This window comes from Ailuropoda melanoleuca, chromosome 12 (genome assembly GCF_002007445.2).
Source record: "Ailuropoda melanoleuca isolate Jingjing chromosome 12, ASM200744v2, whole genome shotgun sequence".
In the NCBI taxonomy this organism is placed as follows: Eukaryota; Metazoa; Chordata; class Mammalia; order Carnivora; family Ursidae; genus Ailuropoda; species Ailuropoda melanoleuca.
This window is the reverse complement of record NC_048229.1, coordinates 40,260,074-40,281,823: the sequence shown is the minus strand read 5'-3', so window position 1 is coordinate 40,281,823 and position 21,750 is coordinate 40,260,074. Positions and strand designations below refer to the sequence as shown.

Here is a 21,750-nt window from a genome sequence, read left to right as displayed (position 1 = left end):
GTCTCTGTCCATCTCGGGTATGCGGAGGGGGCCCCGGGTCCGTGTGGAGCTCCACAGGGGCAGTGCCTCGGTTGCCGTGTACGTGGCTGTGTACCAGTCCCTGGCATCCTGTACCTCCTGGTCCCCAGTCCGGGGGGCAGTCGGGTGAAGATGAGGGACTGACTGTCCCGTTTGAGGCTCCAGGTGTACATAGGTGGTGTGAGGGCGTGGGGAGCTGGGGTCAAGGACATGTCCCATGTTTTCGGAGGAGAGGCTGGGGTCTCTCCTGTCATCTGTTGCTAAAAACAGCACTGGCTCCTGACCCTGCCCTGAAGGGGTGAAGCCCTCCCCTCTGCACCAGCCAATGGTGGAGCCTGGCCTTGAGCCCCCCACCCCCAGGAAGGGCAGATGGCCAGGAAGCCAGGGTTGGCCCGTCTGCCTGTCGCCTCACACCGTGGCTCTGGCGCCTGCCCTGTGACCCCTGCCCCGGCTGGTGACGAAACCTGGCCTGAGCTGCGATGCGGTGATGCCTGGCGGGGCTGGGGGACGCTGCTGCATCTCCCAGGGGGAGAGCGAGTGGCCTGCAGCTGGCCGGCCTGCTCACCTGGCCGAGCTCTCCGCCCAGTCCTATCCCAAATGTTCCCAACTGGCCTGCCCTCTGACGGCCTGACTCCCTTTCCCCCTCTGTCTGAGGCCGTCTTCGAGTGAAGGTGTGTGCCACAGGCAGCGGCCTGCACTTCCCAGACTCCACACCCCCCATTTTCGTATTTTCCAGTGGGCCTTGGCAGCAGTCCAGGGCCGGGAAGAGAGTTCTTTCCTTGGCAGCATGGTCCACAGGCTCTCAGGCCAGAGCTGACCCTGCCTGGGTGGTCCTCGAGTGGGTCAGGGAGGCAGCATGGCCAGAGGCCTATCTGTGGACTCGGGGTGTGTGTTTCCCTGGGCCACGTGCACCCAGAGGCGGTGGGAGGGAGGTTGCCACGGTCAGGCACCGTGCTTCAGCTCTCCATCCAGTGACCTGCTGGAAAACCGGCTCTCAAGAAAGAAGGCCCAGGTTTGTAGAGTCAGCAATGTCTGCGGTTTAAATACTGCCACCGCTGCTAGATTCCAGGTGCCAGTGCGGGCCCCGGTCTAGCATGCTCCCTTGCGCTTGTGGGGAGACAGGAAAGCCAATGGTGAGAGCACAGGCCCCAGAGTCAGGTTGCTCAGGCGGGAACCCTAGCTCTTGCCTCTGACTGGGTGAGCTTGGGCATGCCCCTATCTCTGCCTTTACTTCTAGAAAGTGGAGAAAACCAGTCTTGGGGTGAGTGCGGTGCTAAGAGGGAGTAGGGTCTGGGCAGCCAGGCCCTGGGGACTGGTGCTGAAGAACGCAGCTGGGGCCCCCGAATACAGAGCAGAGCCCAGCACGGGACAGGCGGGAGCCGCTCAGAGGACAGGGGACACGGAAGTGGGTCAGCACATCTGCATAGAAGAGGCAGGCATCCAGTGTTAGCAATTACAACCGAACACTGCTGGCTTCTATGGTCAGAAATTCCAGAGACCTTTTCTGATACTCAGAAAACCACCTGCACACTGGGGGTGCGTGCCAACACAAACCCGTGCGTCTGGCTCCCCCCGTGTTTCCTGCGAGGATCGGTGCCCTGTCTGAAGGGAGCCTGAAGCAGTAGGAATTATGCTGGGCACCCCCAAGGGGCCCGTAAGTGATAGCCAGCCTCTCTGGGGATGAGGACATCAGGAAAGAGTGGGGAATAAGTCACCTCGCTCCTGCTCATCGACCCATCAACTTCTGGGGCAAAAGGGGGGGATGTTTTCTGAGGTCAACAGGGTGATGCCATGTCAGGGCAAGTGTTTCCCAGGTGGCTGGCGAGAGGTGCGTGTCTGCGGCCCGTCTGCCCCACCCCCTGGACACACCTCTGCTAAGGGTGACATAACACTGTTCCCTGTCACTCTGTTCCCGCTTATCTCCCGTCTTGTCGGCACCACTGCCTTCTTGGAAATGAGTTAGGACAAAGGGGAGGGGGCTTAGCACCACCGCCTCCTCCAGAAGGACCCATAAAAGCAACTGAAACGGGGCGCCAGACACCACAGCAGGTCCTAAACCTAACAGTGGGACAGCAGGACACCAGGACAGCCAGCCAGACAGCACGATGGCATTGAGCACGCGGATCCAGGCTGCCTGCCTCCTGTCCCTCCTCCTGGCAAGCCTGGCCAGTGGCTCAGTTTTTCCGCACCAGGTGAGCCCCCAGGGCCTGGGTCCGGCTCGGCAGCCAAGACCACTGGAGAGCCAGGCCCTGGAAGGGGAGTGCTGAGGGCAGCTGGAGACCCCTTAGCGCGGGGCAGAGCTCACGACAGGGCGAGGGGGACGGACAGCTGCTCGAAGTACAGAGCTGGAGGCCTGAGCATCAGGGACTGGAGGCCCCAAATGAATTCCCCAGTGATGACGTGCCGCCCCAGGGGAAGTCCTATTCTGGACAGTGGGGAGCACACAGCGAACAAGGTAGATGAGAGAAGAGTTTTGCTCTCACGGAGTTAACATTCCGATCAGGGAATGAGTCCGTGAACCATTAAAACATAAATAACATCATTGTGTTTGTGTTTAGTAAACGCGCTCTTCGCGAATAACAGAAAAGTATGATACTCGAGTGACCGGGAGGGGTGAGGGGAGGACTTTAGATGGAATCAGGGGCTGGCAGTGAAGCAGGAGTGTTTGGTGAGAAAATGGAATTTGACCTAGCACGGGGAGGTTGAGAGATGGGGACAGCAAGCAAAGGCGTGGGAAAGGGCAAGTGTGGCGAACATCCCCAAGGATCAGAAGGTGTAGTGAGTGAAGGGGATGGTACTTGGAGAGGAGACCAAGGGGCAGATGTGCCAAGTCCAAGTCTTGTGGACAACTGTGGAAATACTGACTTTCCTTCATGTGCAAAGGGGAGCCCCGCAGACTTTTAATCTGACTGATAAGTTTTGAGGAACAGAATGGATGGGGCAGGACACAGGGAGACGTGTTCCAGGCAGGGGTGGCAGCAGGCCGGGGAGGAGCCGGTGTGTGGGGGCAAGTCTGAGAGCCCCGCTGGGCCCTGGTTATCCTCACCACCCCTTCTGCTCTCGCAGACAGGACAGCTCGCAGCCCTGCAAGCCCAGGACGCAGCCGGAGCCGAGGCTGGCTTGATGGTGAGAGCGCCTGCGACTCCCCTCCGGGCCTCCCCAGCCCTTCCCAGGCCCAAGCTCTGCTCACTCTCCCTTCCTCCCTGTAGCCTGCTCTCCCGAGGCTGAGGAGGCGAGACACCCACTTCCCCATCTGCCTGTTCTGCTGCGGCTGCTGCAATAAATCAAAGTGTGGGATATGCTGCAAGACATAGAGCCTCACCGGCCGGACCCCCAGACCCCCCCCACCCCTCTGTATTTATTCCTGCCTCACCCTCCACCCCTCCGTGACCGGACTTGGAATAAAATGGTTCTGTCTGTTGTTTTCCATACTAGAGTGTCTGTTGCCCTTTCTTGCTGCCCGAGGCCCATGCCAGAGGCTTGTTCTGGCCCCTGTCTGGCCGTTGTGTGGGGTTGGTGGGTACCGGGGTTGGCATGGAGGTTCGGCAAAGGAAATCTCTTTCCTGCTCTTCTCTTCCTTCCCCTCTTCAGTAGACCTAGAACCAACCTATGTTGCAACAGCAGGGGCTGGAAGTTAAAAACCAAGTTTCCTCTCCTTGTAGCCTTCCTGAAACAAGGGTAACAAATTCAGTCCTCACACGGGTTCTCAAAGCAAGGTCCGGGGAACCCCCGGCAGGGCTTCACCAGGTGGAAACCACTAAAACGTCGCTTGTCTTTCTCACTCTCCTCCTGTTGCGGGTGTACAGCTCCGTGACGGATCAACCACATCCCTCTGACGGGAATGGGTCGTGTGCTGGTGTGCCTTGTGCTTTCAAAATGTCCTGGGCTCAGTTTCTAAGACATTGAGCAGCTATAGAGAGAACCCATGTAAACCAAAGTTTTCTGGGGAGTCCTTCATAATTTTGCAGAGTAGAAAGGGGTCCTGACACTGGCCTTCCAGGCAGGCAGTGCGAGCAGTGAGGGGTGGTGGCTGGGTTTCAGAGGAGCACAGTAAGCGGTAGCCTCTCAGTAAGGACACGCTGCTCGTGAAACACGCGGGAGAAGACTGCTCACCTCCACAAGGAGTGAAGCTCCCTTCCATTCTTCCTGAAATCGTGTCCCTCTCAATGTATGCCATTTCCCCACTTTTGACAGAAACAGAGAAGATGCATTTCACTCTCTTCTTAGCCCCTAAGAAAACATCAGCACTAGCACAGTGATAAATGACCGCGGCTACTTGGCCCCGATGTTGCACATCGATGGGGAGGCCTGGGTTAGATTGTTAAGGGGACCAGGAGATGGCTGTCACACGCAAAGCCAGGCCAAACATGCTAGAGCTTCTTTTCAAGAAAAGGCGGCCGTGCTTATTTTGACGGGAAATTTCCTGATTTTTAAAATGTTGGCAACTGATTAAAGGGATTTTGTTTTTTCAATCAACACTCTGGGAGCCAAACTAAACTCAGCCAGGAGCCAACTCAGTCCTGTACACCACCACCTTCTACCTTCTGTCTTGGAAGCCATGAGAGGCTCATCCTCTGGGAGAGGTTTTCCTGAATGGAGGCTGAAGGGTGGGGAGAGGAAGGCAGGTGGCTCCCATGAGCTGTGGGACCTTGCCACCATCCTCTCTCCACTCTGCAACCCTGCCTCCTCATCTGAAAAAGGAGAAGGGTCTGCAGCGTTCCGCTCATCAGGCTGTGTGGTTGCTTATGAGTTATGAGTTGAACTGAGTGTCCCCACTCTCCCAAATTTCAGTGTTGAGGTCCTAACTCCCAGTACCTCAGATTGTGACCTGATTTGGAAATAGGGTCTTGATAGAGTTAGTCAAGTTTAAATGAGGTCAGTAGGTTGGACCCTAATCCAAGAGGACTGGTGTCCTTATAAAAAGCGAGGATTTGGATACAGAGGCCTGTACGCAGGGAGAACGCCATGTGAACATGAAGACCGTCATCTATAAGCCAATGAGAGAAGCCTAGAACAGATCCTTCCCCCCACCCCGCCCTCCCTCCCCCCTGCCCCCATGCTCGGAAGGACCAACCCTGCCAACCTCTTGACGTCAGACTGTGGCCTCAGCACTGTGAGACAATAAGTTCTGTTTTTGAAGCCACCCAGTCTGTGGTACTCTGTCACAGCAGCCCTATCACACCTGCCTGGTTTAGAAAGCTCAGCTGGATCAGAGTGGTGGCTCCCGCTTTGGACAGGCACAGGCTCTCCAGGGCCGCATCCTCCTGGGGCCTGGGGACCTGGGATTACAGATTTCAGCGATGGTTGCCAGTGCTCTCTGTGGACACATTGGCCTGTGTGCCCTGCCCCCAGGGACAGCCTTCGGTTCACACCTAGAGGGGATGGACCCCCAAACCGCACAGGCACATGACCCCAAGGGGGTTGGCATTGAGGTTGAAGGCTGTGACATAGGAGTACCCCAGGATCTCAGCGTCCTCCTTCAAAGCCCAGGCACCAGGGCCCTCTCTCCTCTAGGACCCAGGCGTTCAAGCCCCACCCCGCTCTCAATGGGCCTTTGTCCCTGTCTGGGAAAGGCACGGGCAGAGTCTGACATCATGAAGCCTGAGGTGGGGGTGGGACTCCCCCTCCCCCTCCATGCAGCCTTCTCTGACTCCACATGCCTGGGTCTGAGGGATTTCCCTGCCCCTCACCCTCCCCACCCCAGCCGGGTTCTCCCTTGGACGAGAGGAACCCCCCCGCCAGAAAACTGCTCTGGCCTGAAGGAGGAGAGAAGATGGTCCAGTGTGACTGAGCAACGCATGGTCAAACCATCACTACACTTAGTCACAGCACCATCAGCTCCCTCCACCGCCACCCGCCCCCACACACCCCTCCCCACCCCCACTCACAAGCACCTTGCAAAGGTCATGACCAGTGGGAGGGGTTGGGCTGGGAGGAGGATCACTGTGGAATCTGGGATCTGCACACAGTGGATCCTAACCCAGCTCAAAGAGTAAGCATCTCGCTCGATCAGCTCCTCTGTGCACCAGGTACTGTTCTAAGGCACAGAGGGCTAAGTGGATGGACAGGCAGAAACCCTGCCCTCTGGGAGCTCCCGTGCTGGTGGGGAAGAAGGGCCCCCGGAGCGCAGTCAGCAACGAGCTGAGGGCTATGGAAGGACAGGGCAGCATGTGAACGGAGGGGCTTGGCGGGGTGAGAGGGGCAGGGCAGGCTTCCAGAGGAAGTGGCATCCAAGCTGGGAGTCCACAGGATGTGCAGGCTGTGGCCGTGGCAAAGTGGGGTGTGGGGTGGGGTAGGAAGGCCTATCCAGGAGGAAGGAACAAGTGCAAAGGTCTCCGATCAGAAGGTGCTGCTGGGTCTTTGAGGAACAATGAGCGCGCCCATTCTGTGGTTATGAAGCTTAGCTCTGTGCCAGGAGCCTTTCTACCAATGGGATAGATAGAAATCAGCAGGCCAAGCCCTTATCTTCCTGGAGATCATGTTCTCATGAGAGGAGACAATCAATGCATAAGGTCATTTCTGATGGCAAGAAGAGTCTGGAGGATAGACCAGGACGTAGGCCCCAAACGTGACCCAGGGAAGTGATTCAAGAGAGGGTGGAGGTGATGCTGAAGCCAAGAGTGGGCAGGTCCAGTGTCCTGCTCACCCCCTCTGTGGCCTCTTGGGACCGAGGTTTTACCTGTTCGGGCCACCAAGATTCCCTAGACACTGAGAACAACACCTTCTGTTTCTTAGCCTGAGACTGCCAGAGATAGCAGACCCTCGTAGGGACCCAGAACCAGGGTGCATAGTGATGGAGGAGGGGGCAGCAAGTGAGGCTGCGTCCCCCCATCCCCTCCAGGAAGGAGCTAGTAGAACCCAGGCATCAGGCTGCCCAGTTCCAGTAGTGGTGACAAGGGCCCCTTTGTGCCCCCCTCCCTCGGGGGCAGGGAGGAGCTGGGCCCTGGAGGCAGGCGGCCCCTGGCACCCAGGGGGAGGGGACAGGCTGGCAAGTGGGGGCCTGGACCCTGGGAGGCCAGGGGACTGTGAGCAGGGCCGGTGGAGCAGAGGGTGCAGAAGCGAGAGCATCTAAGTGAGTACTGCGGCAAAGAGGGGCCAGCGACGAGATGGAGAGAAGAGGACCGGGGCTGAGAGGGTGGGGCAAAGGGTGCCCAGAAGCACGTGCAAGGCAAGGTCACCGGGAACTGCCGCTAGTTTAGGATGGGGCGGGGTGCTGCTCCGGACAGCTTGGGGAATGGGCTGGGACCATGGCAGGGACAGTGACGGGCTTTGGGAAGGAACCACAGAGAGAAAGAACACAGGGCTCTTCTCAGCAACCCTGTGGCGGATGGTCCACACTAACAGCTATCCTGGGGCTCCCGAGTTTGGGGCAGATGGGGTGGCAGTGGTCTGGGGCTGGGTGAAGAGCAGAAGGATGCCAGGTGAGTCCCCACCTGCATCCTGCTGTCTGGAGGGGGCGGGGGCAGCGAGCTGTGAGCGAGCCAGTGCCCGCACCTGGGCGCATGACAGGTGTGTGTGTGTGTGCACGCACACGCACCTCCCCTGGGTGAGCCTTAATCTACATCAGTGTTCCTCAACCTTGTTTTCACTATACCCCACTAAGGAACCATTTTAGAGCTGTTTTTCCTAATCCCATTCCCGCCATGAGATTCCACGACCAGAGACATGCAGTATACATGTTTATGTACTGCGGCCCTGTAGGGAGTCCCAGCTCACCGCAACAGCTAAGACTTCTCTGGCCCCCACCCCAAGAACCCATCTTTGCCCCCATTACAAACAGGGGGTCTCCCTGCTTGTGTCATAAGTCTGCCCGGACCCTGTAACCGGCCCTTGCCTGTGTCCCGTACCTTCCTGTCGCGGGGCGAGGCTGGCATCCGCCATGTGTCCATCAGCCTGTGTCTGGGTGGGTCTGACCTTAGCTAGCCCCCAGTGCGTGTGTGCAGGTCTGTGTGTCTTTGTGAGCATGGCATGCAGGCGGGTCCACGTGTGCGCCTGCAAGCCCGTGGCAGCCCCGGGGTGTGGTGGGCGTGGAGCAGGGCCGTGTGGGGACGCTTCTGTGGCTGTGTGTGTGTGTGTGTGTGTGTGTGTGTGTGTAGGGCATTCTGCAGGTGCAGGAGGCTCGCTGCCCTGCCCGGGTGTGCGCCTGCATCGCTATTGTGTGAGCCTGTTCCTTCTGGTTGGGTCTAGATCTGTCACATTTCAGACCGGCATTTGCATGTGTCTGACTGTGCATGTGTCCGTGGGAAGAGCACGGCGAAGGCCAGGGAAGGCAGCCACTTGAAACCCTGGTTTCAACCCTGAGCAGCCGGGTCCCAGGGACTCACAAGCTCCCAACCCTGGGGTCCTTCCTGGCCCTGCTCTGAGCCCAGCCAGGAGCGCCCAACTCTTCTTCCATCCAACCTACCCCGAGAAACCCCCCAGGATGAGGCACCCTCACCCTGAGCGAACAGGGCTCTTTTGTACCGGGCCCGGCCTCTGCTGAGGGTGGGGACAGCAGGGGCCGTCTGTGGGGTGGGAGAAGGCGGCAGGAATTCCCGCGGCATGTTGGGAATGCTGTTGCTGTGAAACCCAGTTATTGATGGGCCAGGTCCCTGCCTGCCACCCCCAGGCCTCAGCCGTGGGCCATCTGCTCCCTCACCCCACTCACCACACGGCCTGCCTCCCCCCAACCCCAGTGCTCCGCCGCTCCCCCTTACCTCCCCAAAGTTCCTCAGCATCACAGCTCGGGGTGGGCGGTGACTACAGAGTAGCTTCCAGGCTGTGTGGGAGGGTCCCAAGCATCCCCGGGCAGTGGAGACCACGTGGGCAGCCTGACAGCGGGCTGCCACTCAGAGCGGACCGACACAGAGAGGGCAGCCGGGGGTGCACCTGTCTGGCTCTCATTCCAGGTTGGCTGGCTGACAGCTTCAAGCGACACCTGAAGGCATTCCCAACTCAGGGAGACTGAGGTGAGGGGCAGGGTTCCAACGTCTCTTTCCCCCTGGCTTCCCTTGCTTCCTGCTGCCGGTCCAGCCCTGGCTTGGTCCTTACTTTCTGGAGATGCCCCGGGGGCACAATGGTGATGAAGAAATTATCAGCATGTCAGTACTATGTAGAGACAGGGTGGTTTGGTGGTTAAGTCTGCAGACCCTGAGCTAGGCAGATGGGGCTTGAATCCCAACTCTGCCACTTACCAGCTGTGTGGCCTTGGGCAAATTACTTAGCCTTTCTGGACCGCAGCTATAAAATGTGGGTTATAACTACCCCTATCTCAGAGAGACCAAATGAATTAATGCAGCAGAGTCAAGCATGGGGGCCTGGTGCATGGGTCAACGCCACAGAAATGTTTGTAATTCTAAATAATGATACCAGCAGCAACCAGCCTCTGACTGGGCCCTCTCCTGAAGCCTCACCAGAGGCACCCTTCACCTCTTCCCCTGGCCTTTAGCGCTCTCCTCTCCCCTCTCCAGCTATTGCTCACTTGCTGGACAAAATGATATTCCTCACGACACTGCCTCTGTTTTGGATTATGATTTCAGGTAAGGGCGAGGGGTGTTGGGGGATCCTGGGGCCTTGGCCCCTGAGTGGGGCTGGGGCTGTTTCTGTGGGTCCCTGCAGCCCCCAGGGGGGTGGTGGAAGGTGACGGGAGTGTGTGTGTTGGGGGGGGCAGTGGTGACCGGGAAGGACCTGTCCCTCCACCTCAGCGGTCCTGCTTGCCCACAGCCTCTCGAGGGGGTCACTGGGGCGCCTGGATGCCCTCGTCCATCTCGGCCTTCGAGGGCACGTGCGTCTCCATCCCCTGCCGCTTCGACTTCCCGGACGAGCTGCGGCCTGCCGTGGTGCATGGCGTCTGGTACTTCAACAGCCCCTACCCAAAAAACTATCCCCCGGTGGTCTTCAAGTCTCGAACCCAAGTGGTGCACGAGAGCTTCCAGGGCCGCAGCCGCCTCCTGGGGGACCTGGGCCTGCGGAACTGCACCCTTCTGCTCAGCAGCCTCAGCCCCGAGCTGGGCGGCAAGTACTACTTCCGCGGGGACCTAGGGGGCTACAACCAGTACACCTTCTCGGAGCACAGTGTCCTGGACATCATCAGTGAGTCCCCAGAGCGTGCGCGCAGGTGGGGGGCAGGGGCGGCAGCGCCGAGTCCTCCGCGGTGCCTTTCCAGGGAGGTCTGCGGCAGCCGGGCCTGGGGTTTCTCAGTGTGCCTGGGGCTGCACACTCCCATGCCCGCACAGACCAGGCAGATGACAGAAACAAGCAAAGCAGGGCCCCAAATAGTCTTGCTGCCCTCAGAGGAAACAGGAGGGCTCTTCCTCTTCTTCTAGAAACAACTGGAAGAAAAGCAGTGGGGCCCAGGGGCGAGGGGTAAGGCCTCTGGATCCCTGAGTTAGCTGGGTGACTGTGGGCACGTTACTTAACTTCTCTGGGTCTTGTTTTCCTCTTCTATAAGATGGGGATAAGAATAGCACTTACAGCTCCATGAGTGAATACTTGTGCAGTGCTCGGAGCAGCACCTGGCTCTGGGTGACCAGGGCTGGAGGAGAATGTGTGGATACCGCTCTCAGTCTGAATCTTTAAGAGAAACCAGAATTGTGTGTTTTTCTGTGTAATCTCCTAATTCCTACACACTAGCTGCTGATTCAGATTTTTAAGTTTAGGCCAAATAACGTGCAGTTCTGGGCCAGATTTGGCAATCAGTAGGGCACGCCACCTAATTTCTGAGAGGCCCCATAGCATGGAGCCCCTAGATTTGGGTTCACCGTCAGCACGGAGTCCAAATGAGCCAGATTACAGCCCCAATGCAGAAAGAGACCCCACTGGCACAGCCAGACCTGTATCTCTAGGACATACCACATACACACACACACACACACACACACACACACACTCACTCACTCACTCACATGCATGAGGGGAAAATAAACCAAAGCAGACATGGGAAAGGAGAGAAGTTTCTTCAGGGTTACAGTCTAGTATCCGGAGCTCAGATGATGAAGCGGGAGTGACGGAGTTTGCAGCTCACTTTCACTCCATACTAGCGGCGGCCTCAGTTTCCTCATCTAAAAACAACAAAATAACCTCACCCGCCTTCTAGCATGGCTGGAAGGATTGGCAAGGGAAACGCTATAAAGTACTCAGCCCATTATATTGTTATTTCCATTATGACGCATCGGTGATGGGATGGTGGAGGGCCCCTGGGTGAAAGGTACCCGGAGGAGAGAAGGTTGTGGGGAATTCTGTATGCAAGGATGGGGAGGAGACCAGGAACCAAGAATGCTTCCTCAACCCTCCTGTTCCCCTGTCTCATCTAGACACCCCCAACATCGTGGTCCCCCCGGAGGTGGTGGCAGGCTCGGAAGTGGAGGTGAGCTGCATGGTGCCAGACAACTGCCCAGAGCTGCGCCCGGAGCTCAGCTGGCTGGGCCACGAAGGACTAGGAGAGCCCGCCGTGCTGGGTCGGCTGCGCGAGGATGAAGGCACCTGGGTGCAGGTGTCGCTGCTACACTTCGTGCCCACTAGGGAGGCCAACGGCCACCGGCTGGGCTGCCAGGCCTCCTTCCCCAATACCACCCTGCAGTTCGAGGGCCTATGCCAGTGGACGTCAAGTGTGAGCCTGGGGGCGGGGCGGGGGCGGGGTCAGGGGCGGGGTCTGCGACCCCAGCCCGCCGACTAACCCCTCCCCCCCTTCCCGGTTGTGTCGCCGGCCTCAGACCCCCCGGTGATCGTGGAGATGAACGCCTCGGTGGAGGCCATCGAGGGCTCGCACGTCAGCCTGCTCTGCGGGGCCGACAGCAATCCGCTGCCGCTGCTGACCTGGATGCGGGACGGCACGGTGCTCCGGGAGGCCGTGGCCGAGAGCCTGTTCCTGGACCTGGAAGAGGTGACCCCCGCGGAGGACGGCGTCTACGCCTGCCTGGCGGAGAACGCTTACGGCCAGGACAACCGCACCGTGGGGCTCAGCGTCATGTGTGAGTGGCGCCCGCGCCAGGCACCCGCCCCAGGCGGAGAGAGGAGGGGAAACCCGCGCGGCGCCGGCCGGAGCTGGGCGGGGGCGGGGGCAGGCCCCCGCCAAGGTGGAGCGGAGGGCTGCAGGTCCGGGCGTTCCTGCGTCCCACAAGTATCTGATGAACACCTACCGCGCACCACTCTCATCCCCGGACGCGGTGGGAAGACAGAGGGGTGCCTGCCACCCAGGAAGCCAGTGAAACTCCGTTTCCCGAGGACCAGTCTTGGCTGGTCTGGGAGTAGATCTGGGCCCTGGAAATCCGCATTTCCCAATGAGCCCCATTGCAATTGTAGGGGGGGGATGAGGGGACCCCAGACCTCAGCCAGTCCCTAGGCCGCACTGTGTTGTTCTAGAGTTCCGGGGCGGGTGGGGGGGGGAGGCTGGTCAGATAAGTTTCTTTGTTAGGAACCAAGGAGAGGTCATTCATTCATTCACTCATTCACAAATATTTATTGAGGCAAAATGCCCAGGGCTGTGGATAATAATAATGAGCGCTGCAGCCAACATTTACTCAGCAGTTTCTGAGTGCTTTCCACAAATACTCTGCCCCCGGACATCCCCACGGCTGGCCCCTACCCACCTCTTCCCTTCTCAGGGAAGTCTTCCCTCACCATCCTAGTTAAAACTCCAACTACCCTGATTTCCCATCACCACATTTCTTTTTCTCCAAAGCTCATACCCTCATCTCGCCAACTACATTTACTTACTAACATAGAGTCCTACTCACATGGTTGGGAATCTTCACCTTACCTTGTTCAGGCTAAAACAGCACCTGTCACTTAGGTTCTCAATGGCACCTGTGAGGTTGGGACTATTATTAAGCTCATTTTCCAGATAAGAAAAATGAGGCCCCGAGAGGTTAGGACATGGGTCCACACATGGCTGGGAAGGGGTAGAGCTGAGATTCGAGCAGAGCCCCTGTTCTTGTAAACAGGGTAGCCAGACAGGGGTTACCTGAACCATCCTGAGCCAGTGTGCTCAGATTGGGGCATATGGGGTCACATTGGGGGTGGGAGTTGGCCGGCAGAAGAGGTACCCTTGGCTTCTGACCATCGGGCCCCCCTTCTCCTGCCCCCCCCAGATGCACCCCGGAAGCCGATGGTGAACGGGACGATGGTGGCTGTGGAGGGGGAGACGGTCTCCATCTTGTGCTCCACACAGAGCAACCCGGATCCTATTCTCACCATCTTCAAGGAGAAGCAGATTCTGGCCACGGTCATCTACGAGAGCGAGCTGCAGCTTGAGCTGCCCGCCGTCACTCCTGAGGATGACGGAGAGTACTGGTGTGTGGCTGAGAACCAGTATGGCCAGAGGGCCACCACCTTCAACCTATCTGTGGAGTGTGAGTACCCCCTGCTCCTCTTCCCTTCCCCTGCCGAGAGCCGGCTGCACTTGGTCTCCTTCCACATTCCCCACCTCAGTGGATGGTTCTGTGGGTTCCTGGATTACTGGGAGGTGTCCGTGCATCCCAACCAGAGGTCGGCTTTGCACCAGCAGATGAGAACAGACAAGGTAGGGAGGCTGAATCCACAGCAAGAAATTGAAAGTCCCACCTGAGAGTACTGTATTCCCACATCCTGGGGTGCACTTTTGACCAAGGAGATTTCTAGATCCTGTGGCTTCTGCTCCCTTTGCAGTCACCAATAACCATGGCATTTAATCCTTGAGTTGCATGGCTATGCACAGGAGTTGCTGGAAGCTTTGTACGGGGATCCACTCATTTCGTCCACATGACATTTCCAGGAGGGAGGTTCTATTACTGTCTCCGGTTTCCAGAGAAGCAAACTGAGGCCCAGAGAGGTTATGCCACTTACCCAAGGTCACACAGCTAGAGAATGGTTCAAATCCAGACAGTCTGGCTCCACTGTTCTGTACTGCCATAGTTGACCTCATCCCATGTTGTTACATCAGAATACATCGATCAAGCAGTTGTTACGTGCAAAGGGCAGTGTGATGCTGGGGAACGTGGCAGGGAGAGGACCAAAAAGGCACCAAGCTTATTAACAGATACAGTATAGCCAGAGAGATGGGATGGATGCACATAGAAAGCTTGGAAGTCTTGGAAATGAAGCTCATCATTCCACTGGCAACCAGCACCTGTCCCAACCTCCTCTCGGGATGACACCGCCAACACCCCCAACCCCACCCCAGCCGGCGTGCACAGGGGTGTAGATCCAAGTCACGGTTTCCACTCCCTCTCCTGCAGCAACTCCCTCTGGAATGTCACCTCCATATTTCCATCTTCCCTGCTTCCTCTTCAGCTCCTGCCTGGCCTCTGGCACTAGTCTCCAGACTTCACCACTCCTAGTCTCCATGACTTCACCTGCCGTGGGCCCCACCACACAGGTTTGCCAGGAGGTACTGAGCACCATCCGTACTCAGTACTTTGGATGTGGCTATAATCAGTACATGGTAGATACAGACTATTTCTGGAGGGCCAGCTTCCATGGCAAAGGGGTGGCCGCGCGCCCCTGTGCTAACCCTTCACCTTGGGGCACATCCCCTCCCAGAGTCTGCTCGCTCGCAGTACCCAAGGCAGTCATGAGTTGTGCAGTGTTCTGCTTTCTCCGCCCTTGCCCTCCTCCTTCTGCTACACCCCTTTTCTCTGTCACACCCCAAGCCAGTGGTGTCTTAAGTTGGAGGGTCAGAGAGCCCCCTGAGACTCGGATGGAAGCCCCGAGCTTGCACACCGCAGCGTCTCACATACATGTGCAGTAAGAGGGGCGGCTGCCAACGGTCATTCCTGGTCTCTTCTGGGCAGGATCCTGAGCTCTGCAGGTGTTCTGTGGAGCCCGTGCGCTCACCCTGTGAGGCAGGCATGCATTATCATCATCCCCTCTTTGACGGAGGAGAAAACAGAGGTCAGAATTCCCCAAGACCATGCCGCTCGGAAGGTCCGTCAGAGCCAGGAGTCTTCTGGGCTCTAGTCTGGCCCAGCTCTTAAACCTCTGGCCGCTTTGCCTCCCCGCAGCCCGCAGCACCCAAGGACTTACTTAATCTGGCTTCTTTTGAAAACAAACCAACAGATTTGGAGTGGAAGCCCTCATCCTGCTGGAGTTGAGAAGCAGCCATGCCCCCCACCGGCCCCTGCCTCACCCGCTGAGCCCTTCAGGCTTCACTCAGGCCTGGGTCACCGGGCGTGCCCATGGCAGTGCGGCCTCAGGCTGCTGGGCACAGCGTCCCTAGGCCCTTCTCTGTCCCTGACATCTGTGTCCCCTCGCACCAGGGGTTTGGTGCTCATTGACAGTGGCCGGTGCCTCCAGTGTGGGTCTTCCTTCTCACCCGCAGAGCCAGGGCCCAGCATGGCGAGGGACATGCAAGGTTCTCACCTCTGCTCAGCGCTCACGTGCGGGGGACCAATCTAAGCCCTCGGTGTGTACTGACATGTTTTGGTCTCACCACATGATTGTGAGGGACTGTTCTTCACCCCAGTTTAAGAGAAGGAAACCGAAGTATGAACTGGTGTCCGGCACCAGACAGAGCTGAACCGACCCAGGTCAGAATCCCCGCTCTGTCTCCATCTTGCTGCATGATCCCAGACAAGTGACTTCCCTTTGGCTGAGCCTCTCCACTGAAAAATGGGTATGATAACCATAGCTTACCCCAAAGGAGGTTGTGAAGAGTCTGGAAGTTATGCTGAGTGCCCACAACGCCTGACACTTGCGCTGTGCTCCGTAAATTATTTCCCGTTAATCTCTCCTTTGGACTCCAGGCTGGGTGCCCGCCCGGAGTTCCGGATGCCAAGCTTTTGCTCACGTGCTCCACCTGCTGGAATGGTTCTTTTTATCTCATCCTGAATCCTTGGGAGGGTTTTAAGACTAAGCCCTTGCGAGGAAGGACCAATACTCCTGTTTGCACAGATGAAAACTCCACCTTGGAGGCCCAGGGAAGCTGAATGTGGGACTTGGGGTTTGTACAGGGTCAGTCAGGGATCCCCAGGCCTCCCAGGCCACCTGCCAAGCTGTGGAGATACTGAGCACATGCAGGCATGGTGGCACCAAGGGGTCTAGGGCAGCCACTGTCAACAGAGCGGCAGGGGTGAAGTCTTGAATGAAAGGGTTTCTTAAAAAAAATGTAATAGCTGTTGGTTCAGGTTTGTCCTTATTCACTTACTCGGTGGGACATTAATTCATTAACACTACAACAAGCATAGTGCATGTATGCCTGAACAGAATTCACGCTATATATTTTTAATTTACTAGATTTAGATGCAAATACACATTGAGGTCCCAGTTGGAACCATCTAGAGGTTGAATCTGGTCACCTGGCCTGGCACTGTTATCTGCATATTCTTTTTTTTTGCCGGAAATTGAAAGTAACTGGGGGTAGTTGGCCCAAGGGTCTTTCAGCCATGTGTAAGCGCATTCTGGTCAGAACAGAGAACCAGAGCTCACTCTAGAATGAGCGGACTCTGGTGCTGGATTCTTCAGGAGGGAAAGAGAGCATAGCTTTAAAAAGCAACATTTGGTGTTCTATTATAATGTCGTATTTTAGAAAATGAAAGAAACAAACAAAAAAAAAACCCCCACAAAAACCAGACCAGTACCGTTTTTGTAATACAAATGGCAGCAAAGGAAAGCTGCCATTTGTATTACACAATGAACTTGGGTGGAGGGCGGGGCGTGGTGCCCGAGGTGGAGGATCCCACGAGGGGGAGGGGGGGCAGTCAGGGTGCAAGGAAGCTCGAGGAAGTCAGCAGGGGCATCTGCAGGTAGCCAGGAGGGGGACCGGCAGGGCTCAAGAGCCCATGCGAGTCTTTGCAGAGCTCCGCTATGTGAGAGGCGCGTTCGTTCTAAGCGTGGGGTCGAGAACCTGTCTCAATGGGAGCAAGAGCCCAGCCGTATGGGCATCTCACATGGGTAGGGATAAGTGCTGGGGAGCAAGACCCAAACGGGACAGGGAGCGAATGGTTAGTGCATTGAGGTGCAGTTTCTGTGAGTGGTCAGAGAAGGAGATGTCATCTGAGTAGAGCCCCAGGGCACAGAGGGAGGGACTGATTTCAGCAGGTGTCAGGGAAGTGTTCCAGGCTGAGGGAGGAATGCAAGGACCCTGCAGTGGGAAAAAGCTCCATGAGCTTTGCAAACAGCAAGGAGGCCAGCGTGACTGGGCAGGAGCCATGGTGAGAGAAGATCCGTGCGGCTGGGTCCCGTGGGGCCTCGCCAAACCAGGGAAAGAATTTGGAAATCATTGTTAGTGACCTGGAGAGCACCTGAAGGAGGGTTTTGAGCAGGGGGACATGTGGTCTCATTTGTGTTTGACAAGGTGAACAAAGTTAGAGAGGGGGGCTGGAGATAGTGCAAAGGGGGAAATGCAGCTCATCTCTGAGACAGCTACCACCTGCTTTTGGCCCTCCGCCAAGGAGTCCCCTGAGCCCTGGTCCTTTTTGCCCCTGCAGTCGCCCCCGTGATCCTCCTGGAGTCCCACTGCGCAGCAGCCCGGGACACAGTGCAGTGCCTGTGTGTGGTGAAATCAAACCCGGAGCCGTCCGTGGCCTTCGAGCTGCCCTCACGCAATGTGACCGTGAACGAGACTGAGCGGGAGTTCGTGTACTCGGAGCGCAGCGGTCTTCTGCTCACCAGCATCCTCACGCTGCGGGGGCAGGCTCAGGCCCCGCCCCGGGTCATCTGCACGGCCCACAACCTCTATGGCACCAAGAGCCTGGAGCTGCCCTTCCAGGGAGCCCGTGAGTGCTGTGATGGGAGGCTGGGAGCCACGGGGATGGAGGGGGCTTCTCTTGGATCCAGGCTTCCCTCCCCGAGGCTGACCATCAGCCACGAAGCCCGGGTGGGGTGACGCAGATAGATCAAGTGGTAAAGATGCCCTTTCCAGTTGGTAAAGAGAGACTGCCCTGGGTTTGCCTGCGCTTTAATGGACCCTCTCCTGGACCCTCTGGCCACTACACCCTCCGGGCCAGTGAGGCCTTGCAAGGATGTGCCAGCTATGGAAATGTTTTCACCCTCACCTCTGCCCCAGCCCGTCTCCCAAGACCCCAGGGCGTCCTCACTACCAGCAGCATTCCTGAGGGTGCCTGGGTCTTCTGTCCTCAGACCGCCTGATGTGGGCCAAGATCGGCCCTGTGGGAGCCGTGGTAGCCTTTGCCATCCTAATTGCCATCGTCTGCTACATTACCCAGACACGCAGAAAGTGAGTGGCCTGCCACGGCTCATCTGGGGGGTGGGGAGTCTCCCGGGGCTGGGGAGGCGGGGAGGTCAGTTAGAGGCAGCGATGGACAAGGGAAAGCAGCCCTGTCTGTGTGTGGGAGGGCGATTCTGCTCTGTGGATGTTTGGCTGGATGGAGGAGAGAGACTCCTGCTAACATGTCAGGGCGGGCCAGTGCCTGCGCTGAGCACTTTCCCCCGATGGCTACCTGTTTCCCACGTTCTGTGGCCATAGCTTCCTGCCCTCTAGGAACCCTCTTGCACATGCTTCGGGAAACCCAGCCACCCGTGGCTTTTAGCCACAGGGTCGGTCAGTTGGTTCCAGGGCCCCGGTGATTACACACCTCGTCTCTGGCAACAAACACACTGCCCAGCCCCAAACCACACCCACCTACCGCAACTCTGCTCTTTTTCCTCCTTGTGGCACACACACCAGCTTCCCTGAAAATGAATTCATCTTTCTGCTCCACATCCTGGCCTCAAGAGGGGCTAATGGAGCCAGAGCCCAGGAGAAGAACCCCAAGAAGCTAGGCCAGGGTCCCAAAAAGTGGCAGAGACCAGGAACTAGAGGGAGGGATGGGCCGTGGGGGACAGGAGGAGGCTGGTCATTCTGAAGAGGCCATCTACCCCGCCTTAGAGAGATGGGTGGGAACAACCCTAGGGTCCCTTGAGCCAAACTCCTAAGGTAGATGGGGTGCAGAAAGGAAGTGGAGAGGGAGGCCTGGGAATCCTGCTGGGGCTGACCTGTCCTGCCCTGCAGAAAGAACGTGACAGAGAGCCCCAGCTTCTCGGCGGGGGACAACCCCCCGGTCCTGTTCAGCAGCGACTTCCGCATCTCTGGGGCGCCAGAGAAGTATGAGGTGAGGGCCAGAGCCCTGTGGCTCCAGACTAGCTGGAGAACCTGGGTGCCAAGGATACTGAGGGCCTGGGAGGGCCTGGGAGGCCGAGGGGCAGAGGCGAGGCTGGCCCCTTCAGCAGGGAAAGGGAGGAAGTGCGGAGGGCTGGCTGCATCTGGGCTGGGAGGGGTGCTCAGGCTAAAGCTGCGAAGAGGGCTGAGCTGAGAGGCTCAGCGGAGGGCAGCCCCCATCCTCCCCACCCGGGTCTATGACTGCATTTCCTTCTCCAATAGTCCAGAGAGGTCTCTACCCTGGAATGAGCGCCCCAGGAGGTAGGTTCCAGGGGCCTCCGTGTGCCCACCTCTGGGCCCTTGTCGGGCCTCAGGGTTGGCGTGCATGTGTGTGCGTTCTCGTCAGGTGTCCAGGATGTTCCCTGGTTAAGTCTGGGCCTGCCTAGCCCTCCTGGCCTTGTCTATTCTGTCCTGTTGCTGCTCCCTTCTGTCTGTGGCCAGTGTCCTGTGTCTGTGTCCAAAGGCTCCTTGTAGGGGTGGGGGTGGGGTGGAACACAGGACAGGGAAGCCGAAGTCACACCTGCAGGATCTCCCAGATTGAGGAGGGGAGCCAGCCCGGACCCAAACATAGGGGAAGGCCATACGGAGCCAGGCACTTACACACATTTGGAAAGGCGCGATCCTGACCGGGTGGCTTTAATCTGAGAAGATGCTATAGGTTGAATCGTGGCCCCTCCCCCCAATTCTTATGTTGAAGAGGGCTTCCTGGACACATTGGATTTGTAGGTGACTCTTAGGATTAGCAAGGAAGAGGCTGTTGGGTGGGGGGGCGGGGGCGCACCAGCACGGGCAAAGGCCCCAGGCTGTGCTGGCGGGCCTTGGGAACGGAGGTCTACATGGGGCTTTGGGACTTAACTCTGGAGCTACAGGGATGCAAGTAACAGCAGCCTCTGCCCCTGGAAAAGGTGGAACAAGCCCCTTCTCATGGGCTGGTTCTGTTCATAGAGTGAGAGGCGACTGGGATCTGAGAGGAGGCTGCTGGGCCTTCGGGGGGAGCCCCCAGAGCTGGACCTGAGCTATTCTCACTCGGACCTGGGAAAACGACCCACCAAAGACAGCTACACCCTGACGGAGGAGCTGGCCGAGTATGCTGAAATCCGTGTCAAGTGAGGGGGCTGGGGGCAGCCTGTGTGGCCACCCCTCCCTCAGGACCCTCACTGGCCCCTACTGGTTATGGGCTCCCTTGCTCCCCAGAGTGGTGGGGGCTGGGGCCGGAAAGGGAGGGGGCAGGTGACAGTGAGGTCCTGGGGGCCTGGCCTCCCCTCCTTCCCAGCTGCCCCCCCGGCCCTGCCAGCACTCACCCCGCACTGTGGCTCCTCTCTAACCTCCTTTAACCTCATCTGTCCAGAGGGGAGCTCCGTCTGTCCGTCCATCCATGTTATTTATTGCTACCCCCTGCCTGGTCTCCTGCCCCCACACCCGGCCCCAGGGCCTGTACAGAGGGACGTGAAATAAATACCACGAAGCCAAACACCTGGCCAGATCCTGATGATTTCTGATCCACACTAGGGGAGCCTGCCACCCCCCTCCTTGCCCTCTGCAGGGTCCTGTGTGGGGACAAAGGCCCAGGAATTCTAACCCGGAGCCCAAGGCCACCGCCCTAAAGCTGCTCCCTCTCTGAGCTGGCAGCTGCAGGCTGGGTCTGGCCCCTCCGATCACTCACATCCCCTCCTGTCCCGTGCAGGTCGGGGTGTTCCGTGAGCCTGTGTTGGTTTGACCTCCATCACTCACATTCATGCCATACTCTGCAGCTATCAGCCTTTCCAACTTTACTTTGTTGGTTCCAGAAACATTAAGTAGGCACCAGCTGTGTTTGGAGCCCCTTCGGCAAGCTCAGGTCATCTTGGGAAGGGACGGGACGATGCTGTGAAGATAACACTGGGGCTCAGAGAAGTTTGGTGATTTTCCTAGGGTCCTAGAGCTAGGAAACAGAGTGGCCAGGCCCTGGACTCAGTTTTTTGTTTTTTGTTTTTTTCCCCATAACCCCTGTTGGCAATTTGAAGAGGGCCAGACTCTCCGGTATGAATGGTATTAATAACAAAGAGTTGTTGAGCGCTTGCTATGTGTCCCATGGTTCTACCTGATTTACATTAATTAATCTCCACTACCTTCCCTAACTAGTCTGACATTGGCTCTCAAAGTGGGGTCCCACACCAGCAGCATCTGCATCAGCTGGGAACTTGTTAGAAAGGCACATTCTCGGGGTGCCTGGGTGGCTCAGTTGGTTAAGCATCTGCCTGCGGCTTAGGTCGTGATCTCGGGGTCCTGGAATCAAGCCCCACATTGGGCTCCCTGCTCAGTGGGGAGTCTGCTTCTCTCTCTTCCACTGCCCCGCACCTCACTCATGTGTGCTCTCTCTCAAATAAATAAATAAAATCTTAAAAAAAAAAAAAAGAAAGGGAAAGAAAGAAAGGCACATTCTCAGGGTCCCAGGCCAGACTGCAGGAACCAAAACCTCTGGGGTGGGGCCCAGCAGTGTGTTTTGATGGGTCCTCCTGATGATTCTGATGCATTGACATTTGAGAACCTAGAGGAGCTGAGGCACAGAGGTTAAATCACTTCCTTGAGGTTCCCCAGCTGGTAACTGCACAGCCCCGACTTGAGCCCAGAGCCCAGAGCTCTCACCACTGGGCGCTCCACCATCTTGGTGAGAAGCACCGGGACATCACCAGCCGCAAGGT

At 57.6% G+C, this 21,750-nt stretch overlaps 2 protein-coding genes across 2 annotated transcripts; both read left to right on the top strand.

The window, feature by feature from the left end:
• Nucleotides 1-2,035: 2,035 nt before the first annotated feature.
• On the top strand, nucleotides 2,036-3,449 carry HAMP (hepcidin antimicrobial peptide). Its single transcript, XM_002920879.4, has 3 exons — nucleotides 2,036-2,210; nucleotides 3,085-3,144; nucleotides 3,228-3,449. The coding sequence occupies exons 1-3, from the start codon at nucleotides 2,124-2,126 to the stop codon at nucleotides 3,330-3,332; spliced, it is 252 nt and encodes an 83-aa protein (XP_002920925.1). The 5' UTR covers nucleotides 2,036-2,123; the 3' UTR covers nucleotides 3,333-3,449.
• A 3,558-nt stretch (nucleotides 3,450-7,007) lies between these two features.
• MAG (myelin associated glycoprotein) lies at nucleotides 7,008-20,935 on the top strand. Its single transcript, XM_019801428.2, is given in 12 exon segments — nucleotides 7,008-7,090; nucleotides 8,907-8,966; nucleotides 9,468-9,536; nucleotides 9,721-10,089; nucleotides 11,310-11,588; nucleotides 11,591-11,605; nucleotides 11,709-11,966; nucleotides 13,086-13,346; nucleotides 17,400-17,687; nucleotides 18,052-18,148; nucleotides 18,923-19,022; nucleotides 20,015-20,935. Coding segments are annotated over 10 exon segments (1,878 nt in total). The 5' UTR covers nucleotides 7,008-7,090; nucleotides 8,907-8,966; nucleotides 9,468-9,490; the 3' UTR covers nucleotides 20,180-20,935.
• Nucleotides 20,936-21,750: the final 815 nt, after the last annotated feature.